Genomic DNA, 10,727 nt, shown 5'->3' on the forward strand with positions numbered 1-10,727 from the left:
GACAACTTCTCCCATTCTTCTTTAATAGTATCTTCCAGACTTTCTGGTAATAGTTTTGCTCATAGTCATTCTCTTCTTTCCATTATAAACAGTCTTTATGGACACTCCAACTATTTTTGAAATCTCCTTTGGTGTGACGAGTGCATTCAGCAAATCACACGCTCTTTGACGTTTGCTTTCCTGATTACTCATATGGGCAGAAGTTTCTGAAAAGGTATGGATAATAGTGTTAGGTATGATTATGACATCAGTATATGTTTGGGTTCAAAACAACTGACGTAGTGTCTGCTGAGAAAAAACAACTAAATGTTCATTGTAAATTTTACTTCCCCACCCTGTATATATATATATATATATATATATATATATATATATATATATATATATATATATATATATATATATATATATATACTCTGTGTCCGGGGATCGGGGAGTGTGAAGCGAGCGGGATGAGGATCAGCACCTCCAAATCTGAGGCCATGGTTCTCGACCGGAAAAAGGTGGTCTGCCCTCTCCGGGTCGGTGGGGAGTCTTTGCCCCAAGTGGAGGAGTTCAAGTATCTCGGGGTCTTGTTCACAGTGAGGGAAGGATGGAGCGTGAGATTGACAGACGGATCGGTGCAGCGTCTGCAGTGATGCAGTCGCTGTACCGGTCGGTTGTGGTGAAGAAGGAGCTGAGCCGAGAGGAGAAGCTCTGGATTTACCGGTCAGTCTACGTTCCTACCCTCACCTATGGTCATGAGCTTTGGGTCATGACCGAAAGGACAAGATCCCGGATACAAGCGGTCCAAATGAGTTTCCTCCGTCGGGTGGCTGGGCGCACCCTTAGGGATAGGGGGAGGAGCTCAGTCACCAGGGAGGAGCTCGGAGTAGAGCCGCTGCTCCTCCGTGTCGAGAGGGGCCAGCTGAGGTGGCTCGGGCATCTGTTTCGGATGCCTCCTGGACGCCTCCCTGGGGAGGTGTTCCAGGCACGTCCCACCGGGAGGAGACCTTGGGGAAGACCCGGGACACGTTGGAGAGACTACGTCTCTCGGCTGGCGTGGGAACGCCTCGGGATCCCCCCGGAAGAGCTGGAGGAGGAGTCTGAGGAGAGGGAAGTCTGGGCATCCCTGCTTAGACTGTTACCCCCGCGACCCGGCCCCGGATAAGAGGAAGAGAATGGATGGATGGATGGATGGATGGATGGATGGATGGATGGATGGATAGATAGATAGATAGATAGATAGATAGATAGATAGATAGATAGATAGATAGATAGATAGATAGATAGATAGATAGATAGACATGTATGATACAGCTGATACAGATGGGTTTCAAAGGCGTTCAGTAAACATTAGTTCAGTAGATGTCCCTTCTCTGTTTTATAATGAGTCAAATGTTTTGTCCTGGTTGTGATTGGTGTCCACCCATGGACCTGAACCACTCCTGATTCTGTCTAAATGTTCCTGATTCTTTCTAAATGTTCCTGATTCTTTCTGAATGTTCCTCATTCTTTCTGAATGTTCCTCATTCTTTGTAAATGTTCCTCTTAACGTAACTTTTGGAAAATTACCAAAGACTTTCCAGCAAAAAGTGTGAACGTTAGAACGACAGCGGCCATATTGGAAGGGCCCCAGAGGCTCTGTGATTGGCTGCAGTGTGACGCTGGTCCAGCAGAGGCTCTGTGATTGGCTGCAGTGTGACGCTGGTCCAGCAGAGGCTCTGTGATTGGCTGCAGTGTGACGCTGGTCCAGTAGGGGCAGAAAACACACAGCAGGTCAGATACAGCAGGTTTATCAGAACACTATTGATCTGATTGATTAGATAATGGTCTGGAGCAGGCTGCCAAACTCATGTTAGTTCACTTCCACTTTCAGACTCATCTGATCTAAAGTGGGCCGGACCAGTGAAAAAAGTACAATTCTGTAATGAAAATGTTTAAATCTACAAACTGTACTTGAACATAACATGAACAAATATGAACACCCTGGAAATTCTGAAGTCAGATCAGTGTAATGTGAACACTCTTCTGCCTTAGTTTATTATTTTCACATGTGCATCACAACGTACAGATCACAGTTTATCTACAAACACACCAAACATTAAAAAACAGGCAGAATATTTTTAAAATTCCACAGACTTCTATTCAGACATTTCAGGTTAGTTGTATTTTTGTAAAAGGCTAGTGTTCAAATGTAAACATTTTAGTGAAATGTAACCTTTTTTTTTTTTCAGAAAAAAAAAAAGTAAGAGAGAACTGTTGAGTTTTCATTACTTATAGGTTATTCTGATGGTATTTGACTGGTTCTGATCCACTTCACATTGAGCTGACCTAAAAGGATTGGAACGTCTGTGATCGTTCATATCTTCAGTCTAATTTTTACAGTTCACACATTCACCCCACAGGCCAAACTGGACCCTTTGGTGGGCCGGATCTGGGCCCGGGCTTCATGTTTGACACCTGTGGTCTAGAACCTGGTGTGTCACAGCTGACACAGGTGGGTTTCAAGGGTTAAAGATGTGTTTCCATGGCAGCAACTGCTTCCATGAAGAACCCGATCGTGTCTATAATTGAGGGTTTCGTTAACTTCAGACTGAGGGCGTCATTATGTTCAATCCCTGAAAGTATTTAACTACATCTGTGCAGACTGGGTTCAAACGCAACATGGTCACATGACCCTGCAGAGGTCTGTCCACGGGGGTCTGGTGGACTAGTGGTGTTCAAGGCTTCAATCATGTCCTTTATTTATTTATTTATATATGTTTTTATCATTTTTATTTATTTATTTTTTTTTCATTTTTATTTTTTATTCTTATTTTTTTATTTTATTTTTTTATATTTTATTGATTTGATTTGATTTGATTGTATTTATTTTTATTCATTGCTTTTCAGTCCCAGACGCTGGTCCTGTATCTGGAACCCTTGTCCGTCCTGTTCCTCTGAACCCGGTCCAGAAGAACGGACGCCGTTCTGAAGGACACAGACGCAGCTGTGGTGGACCGAAGGTCATGTGATCCACAGTGTCCTCTGAACAACATTCGAATATGATAATGAGGAGGAGGAGCATGAAAGCCCAGTGAACGCGCATGTGCAGTACCAGCCTGGTGTGTCCTTGAACTAAAGCCACCCTACAAACGCAGAACACAGAACACAGAACACAAACAGAACACAGAACACAAACAGAACACATGACACAAACAGAACATAGAACACAAACAGAACACAGAACACAAACAGAACACAGAACACAAACAGAACACATGACACAAACAGAACATATGACACAAACAGAACACAGAACACAAACAGAACACAGAACACAAACAGAACACATGACACAAACAGAACACATGACACAAACAGAACACAAACAGAACACAGAACACAAACAGAACACATGACACAAACAGAACATAGAACACAAACAGAACACATGACACAAACAGAACATAGAACACAAACAGAACATAGAACACAAACAGAACACAGAACACAAACAGAACACATGACACAAACAGAACACATGACACAAACAGAACACAGAACACAAACAGAACACATGACACAAACAGAACATAGAACACAAACAGAACACATGACACAAACAGAACATAGAACACAAACAGAACACAGAACACAAACAGAACATAGAACACAAACAGAACACAGAACACAAACAGAACACAGAACATAAACAGAACACATGACACAAACAGAACATAGAACACAAACAGAACATAGAACACAAACAGAACACAGAACACAAACAGAACACAGAACACAAACAGAACATAGAACACAAACAGAACACAGAACACAAACAGAACACAGAACACAAACAGAACACAGAACACAAACAGAACATAGAACACAAACAGAACACAGAACACAAACAGAACACATGACACAAACAGAACATAGAACACAAACAGAACACAGAACGCAAACAGAACACAAACAGAACACATGACACAAACACAGATGAAAACACAGGAGCCTCATTTGAGTTTGAAAAAGGCAAATTCATCCAGAACCAAAGCAACAAATAATGGATTCACAAACACTCCTGAATAAATAAATAAATAATGTTAAAAAAAAACAAAAAACATATACAGTGGAAGCAGTGGGGTAGCCTAGCCATGGCCCATTGGTTTATATGGATATGGTTAGCTGTATTAGCCTAGCCATGGCCCATTGGTTTATATGGATATGGTTAGCTGTATTAGCCTAGCCATGGCCCATTGGTTTATATGGATATGGTTAGCTGTATTAGCCTAGCCATGGCCCATTGGTTTATATAGATATGGTTAGCTGTATTAGCCTAGCCATGGCCCATTGGTTTATATTCAATTCAATTCAATTCAACTTTATTTGTATAGCCCAATATCACAACAAGGTTATCTCAAAGGGCTTTACAGAGTCAGTTGGAGTAAACAACAGTCAAATAAACAGCAAGAAAATGAGTCATGTCCAGGGCATCCCCCGTCCTTAGACCCTCCTTCTCGGCGAGGAAAAACTCAAAACCCAGTGGGAAAAGGGAGAAACCTCGGGGAGAACCACAGTGAAGGAGAGATCCACTCCCATGGACGGACAGGCTATAGATGCACCAGGACTGATGGACGTCCATTTGCAGATGTAGTTCTAGTCTGCAAGGATGCAGTAGGGTGGACACATGGGGGGTCTATCCCGCTGGATGAGACAGGCAGGAGCGAGGAGGCCCATCCACAGTGGTGAGGCCGAGGACGTCCATCCAGGACAGGTGGGGGAGGGGGTCAGGACACAGGTCAGGGCAGGACACAGATGGGTCAGCGCAGATCCTGTCGTCATTGGCTCCCAAGCGGTTACAACTGAAAAAGTAGCCACTCCCCCGGAGGGGAGAGGGGAAAGGGGACACCAGGTGAATAGTACTGCACAGACTAAGTTGGCTAAATATTAAAAATATAAGTGCAGACCAGAATGGTACGTAGAACCAGAAACAGAAGATAGGACTCAGTGCCTGTACTTCCCCCAGCATTCTTGCTCCTAGGGCAGCTTAGACTGAACTGTGGGTTCAGTCTGGTTTGAACTAGTCTGACCATAAGCTATATGGATATGGTTAGCTGTATTAGCCTAGCCATGGTCCATTGGTTTATATGGATATGGTTAGCTGTATTAGCCTAGCCATGGTCCATTGGTTTATATGGATATGGTTAGCTGTATTAGCCTAGCCATGGCCCATTGGTTTATATGGATGTGGTTAACTGTGTTAGCTTAGCCATGGCCTACCCGTCAGGAACCAAGTGTTTTGTTCCCTAACGCTCTGACTTTGGTTGTGAACACGTGGGCTGGTTCCAGATGCGGTGGTTTAGGAACCGTCACAGTTCTGTGTGTGGCATAAAGGAGAACTGGGACATTCTGGAGGTTCCACTTTCATTTGGGGTTTACTCACAAAGAACAAATACTGAGACTATTAGCCCCGCCCACCAAATACTGAGACTGTTAGCCCCGCCCACCAAATACTGAGACTATTAGCCCCGCTCACCAAATACTGAGACTGTTAGCCCCGCCCACCAAATACTGAGACTATTAGCCCCGCTCACCAAATACTGAGACTGTTAGCCCCGTCCAGCAAATACTTTGCCTATTAACCCCACCCACCAAATACTTTGCCTATTAGTCCCACCCACCAAATACTGAGACTATTAGCCCATCCACCAAATACTGAGACTATTAGCCCCGCCCACCAAATACTGGGCCTATTAGCCCACTCACCAAACACTTTGCCTATTAACCCCGCCCACCAAATACTGAGACTATTAGCCCACCCACCAAATACTGAGACTATTAGCCCCGCCCACCAACTACTTTGCCTATTAACCCCGCCCACCAAATACTTTGCCTGTTAGCCCCACCCATCAAAGACTGAGCCTATTAGCCCACCCACCAAATACTGAGACTATTAGCCCCGCCCACCAAATAATGAGACTATTAGCCCCGCCCACCAAATACTGTGCCTATTAGTCCCGCTCACCATCAAGACATTAGCATTAGTCGTCAGCTCCAACAGTGAAAGTTGCTTCTTTGTTTTGTTGCATTCAGGAAACTTGTTGTCAACAAGGATTAAAGCTTATGATTTCTAAATGATAATTATTTAATTGCACTATTGAGAATTTATTTTCAAATATTACAACTTTAATCTCACAAAAGCATGATGTTATGTTCATTAGATTCAGATGATTCTTTTTTAAACTCTGGTGACAGGTGTGTTTTATTTGCTTACTGTGTGTGTGTGTGTGTGTGTTGTAGCAGAAGTGCAGAATAAAGGTCAGACCTGCTGTTATCAGTCTGACCCACTTCATCTGAACCTGCTGACATTTACAGTCATCTGATCAAAAACCACCAGCTTCTGTGGGCTCTGCTCTGAGCTCCAGGCCTTCTGTTCACATGATGACATGGAGACAGAAATGATCGGAATGTGGAATTTGGTTTCACGGATTTCAACACATAAAGACGACTGCGTGCAGACACTTGCCACTGTGTGTGTGTGTGTGTGTGTGTGTGTGTGTGCACATGCAGGGGTGTGCATCTGTAAGCGGTGAAAAGACCGTGTGGGAGGAGCTTAAAGAGTCGGATGTTTTGTCATTCGAGTGTTTTCCCAGACACACCTGTCCGTCACCCACGGTCTGGATGGGGGGGGGGGGGCAATAAAGGAAGACAGAGGAGGATGAAGTGTGAGGGAGGAACAACAGACGTGTGTGATGTGGACGTACGTGTGTGATGTGGACGTACGTGTGTGATGTGGACGTACAGGTGTGATGTGGACGTACAGGTGTGATGTGGACGTACGTGTGTGATGTGGACGTACAGGTGTGATGTGGACGTACGTGTGTGATGTGGACGTACGTGTGTGATGTGGACGTACAGGTGTGATGTGGACGTACAGGTGTGATGTGGACGTACGTGTGTGATGTGGACGTACAGGTGTGATGCGGACGTACAGGTGTGATGCGGACGTACAGGTGTGATGTGGACGTACAGGTGTGATGTGGACGTACAGGTGTGATGTGGACGTACAGGTGTGATGCGGACGTACGTGTGTGATGCGGACGTACGTGTGTGATGCGGACGTACAGGTGTGATGTGGACGTACAGGTGTGATGTGGACGTACGTGTGTGATGTGGACGTACGTGTGTGATGTGGACGTACGTGTGTGATGTGGACGTACAGGTGTGATGTGGACGTACAGGTGTGATGTGGACGTACAGGTGTGATGTGGACGTACAGGTGTGATGCGGACGTACGTGTGTGATGTGGACGTACGTGTGTGATGCGGACGTACAGGTGTGATGTGGACGTACGTGTGTGATGTGGACGTACAGGTGTGATGTGGACGTACAGGTGTGATGTGGACGTACAGGTGTGATGTGGACGTACGTGTGTGCCATCACATATGGAAGAGTTATATTTAGTAAATGGAATTTTTTAAAGAGTTGAGTTCCATTTTTTTTTACATTTTCATAATCTGAATTCAACTGTTTAAAATATAGTTTTATATAGATAGAGTATATAGTAGATGCTGTAGTTACAGTATGTACTCTAAATACTCTAATTACAGGAGATCCAGTAGATACTGTAGTTACTGTAGATACTCTAAATACTCTAATTACATCAGTTCCAGTAGATACTGTGGTTACTGTAGATACTCTAAATACTCTAATTACAGTAGATCCAGTAGATACTGTAGTTTCAGTATGTACTCTAAATACTCTAATTACATTAGGTCCAGTAGATACTCTAATTACATCAGATACAGTAGGTACTGTAGTTACAGTAGATACTCTAATTACATCAGATCCAGTAGATCTGGTCCCTGTGGGAGGGTCCTGGTCCTAGTTGTGGTTCAGGTCCTGGTTCTGGTCCTGGTCCTGGTTGTGGTCTTGGTCCTGGTCCTGGTTGTGGTCCAGGTCCTGGTCCTGGTTGTGGTCCTGGTTGTGGTTCAGGTCCTTGTTGTGGTCCTGGTCCTGGTTGTGGTTCAGGTCCTGGTTGTGGTCCTGGTCCTGGTTCGTTCTTTTCGTCCTTTTCAGGTTTTATGTTGGTTCATGTCCGTCAGATCCTTAGCTCCGCCCACAGATACAATCCTTCCATTCTTGTTTTTTTTTTTTTTTTCATTCACTCGCTCTTGGAGCAGACACATACACACACTCTCTCTCTCTCTCTTCCTAACACTTGTCTGTTTCAGTCTCAGTCTGAGAACTGGAACCTTCTCACATTCCTCATGTGGATCCAGGAAAACATCTGACAGACTGAAGAAGAGGCAGACGGACAGAAGAGCCGAAAAAGAAAGAAAGAAAGCAAGAAAGAAAGAAACAAAGAAAGAAAGAAGACGTGTCCCTGAGGACAGACGCAGACGGAGCGTTGGCCCTGAAGGTTTGAGAGGACGAAACAGGAGACGAATGAATAATGTGAGAGAGAAGAGAGGAACGAGGGAAGAGCACGGCTGAATGGAAAAAAGAAGAAGAGACAGATAAAGAAAGAGTGAAGGACGGACAGAAGAACCAAAGGGAACCTACGTCCAAACCTTAACCCTTTATCAGGTAAGTGACTATTTATGGTCATTTCCTCATATGGATGGATGGATGGATTTTTTTAATTTATTATTCATTTTGTTCATTTCAAATCAATGCTGTAGAAGATGACGGTGTTTCTATGGTAACTACAGAGTCTCTGAACGTCCAAATATGGTCATATCTGATGACCATGAACAGATGAAGAACTGTATTTGACACCAGTGGACTCTAAGCTCCACCCCTCTACTTCCTGAACTTCAGGTGTGTTCTTTATTTCCTGTCTGTCATTATTGGACACACCTGATTAACCCAGACAGGAAATAAAGAACCCACCTGAAGTTCAGGAAGTAGAGGGGCGGAGCTTAGAGTCCATTATTGACACAGGTTGATTTTTGTTCTTTTCTGTGTTTGTGTTTTACTTTTTAGTGAGCGCTGCTGGGATGTTTTAGAGGAGGGAGACTGTTGTCACGGCAACCGATGAGGAGGTCGATTAGGACGTCCAATAACAGACTGAGGCTGAAGTGTTGAAGAAACAGATCTGAGTGAAGGAAAGGAGGAGGAAGGAAACCAGGAGGAGATCAGACTGAGGAGGAGAACAGACTGAGGAGGAGAACAGACTGAGGAGAACAGACTGAGGAGATCAGACTGAGGAGGAGAACAGACTGAGGAGGAGAACAGACTGAGGAGAACAGACTGAGGAGGAGAACAGACTGAGGAGAACAGACTGAGGAGGAGAACAGACTGAGGAGAACAGACTGAGGAGAACAGACTGAGGAGGAGAACAGACTGAGGAGGAGAACAGACTGAGGAGAACAGACTGAGGAGAACAGACTGAGGAGGAGAACAGACTGAGGAGAACAGACTGAGGAGGAGAACAGACTGAGGAGAACAGACTGAGGAGGAGAACAGACTGAGGAGGAGAACAGACTGAGGAGGAGAACAGACTGAGGAGAACAGACTGAGGAGGAGAACAGACTGAGGAGGAGAACAGACTGAGGAGGAGAACAGACTGAGGAGAACAGACTGAGGAGGAGAACAGACTGAGGAGGAGAACAGACTGAGGAGAACAGACTGAGGAGAACAGACTGAGGAGGAGAACAGACTGAGGAGGAGAACAGACTGAGGAGAACAGACTAAGGAGGAGAACAGACTGAGGAGAACAGACTGAGGAGAACAGACTGAGGAGGAGAACAGACTGAGGAGAACAGACTGAGGAGGAGAACAGACTGAGGAGGAGAACAGACTGAGGAGAACAGACTGAGGAGGAGAACAGACTGAGGAGGAGAACAGACTGAGGAGGAGAACAGACTGAGGAGCAGTTCAGTCTCCTAACACGTCATCATCATGTGTTGTTCTTCAGTGTGCTTCCTGGGTTCAGTCAGTCTGAAACAGAACAGCTGTGTTCCAGGATAGGAGGAACCACAGCTGAAGGAGCACACACTGAACTGACACACACTGCTCCTCTGCTCCTCCTCCTCTGGTCCTCCTCACTATGTGGACTTCAGCTGCTTTCCTGTGGACCTGTTCCCTCCTCTGTTGGTCCCTGGCTCTGGCTCTGGCTCTGGATCTGGATCTGGATCAGGATCAGGATCAGGATCAGGATCAGGACTACCCAGACTACTACCACATGGACTCTAAGGTGAGCAGCTGCTCTTCCACTTCACACCTGAACGCTGTTTCCGTCCTCCTGCTGCTTCTGCTCCAACCACACTGTTGTGTGATGAGTTACAAAGTAATGGATTACACTAACTTAACTACTTTTCAGGTAAAAAGTACTGTAATGAATTACTACTGGAAATTTGGTAATGAAATGTAGGTTAGGTTTGTAAGGGTTAAAGGTGGACGTTTGGGTCTGTAAGGGTTAAAGGAGGAGGTTTGGGTCTGTAAGGGTTAAAGGTGGACGTTTGGGTCTGTAAGGGTTAAAGGAGGATGTTTGGGTCTTTAAGGGTTAAAGGTGGACGTTTGGGTCTGTAAGGGTTAAAGGAGGAGGTTTGGGTCTGTAAGGGTTAAAGGTGGACGTTTGGGTCTGTAAGGGTTAAAGGTGGACGTTTGGGTCTGTAAGGGTTAAAGGTGGACGTTTGGGTCTGTAAGGGTTAAAGGTGGACGTTTGGGTCTTTAAGGGTTAAAGGTGGACGTTTGGGTCTGTAAGGGTTAAAGGTGGACGTTTGGGTCTGTAAGGGTTAAGGGTGGACGTTTGG

At 45.0% G+C, this 10,727-nt stretch overlaps 1 protein-coding gene across 1 annotated transcript in view; it reads left to right on the forward strand.

Annotated features, from left to right (window-relative positions):
* The first annotated feature begins 9,655 nt into the window (after window positions 1-9,655).
* LOC115416828 (vascular endothelial growth factor C-like) overlaps window positions 9,656-10,727 on the forward strand; it is a 24,651-nt gene continuing 23,579 nt past the window's right edge. The window contains exon 1 of the mRNA XM_030130712.1: window positions 9,656-10,168. Coding sequence (XP_029986572.1) covers window positions 10,022-10,168 — 147 coding nt within the window. The 5' untranslated portion in view covers window positions 9,656-10,021. The remainder of the gene's footprint in view (window positions 10,169-10,727) is intronic.

This window comes from Sphaeramia orbicularis, unplaced genomic scaffold (assembly GCF_902148855.1).
Source record: "Sphaeramia orbicularis unplaced genomic scaffold, fSphaOr1.1, whole genome shotgun sequence".
Classification (NCBI taxonomy): Eukaryota; Metazoa; Chordata; class Actinopteri; order Kurtiformes; family Apogonidae; genus Sphaeramia; species Sphaeramia orbicularis.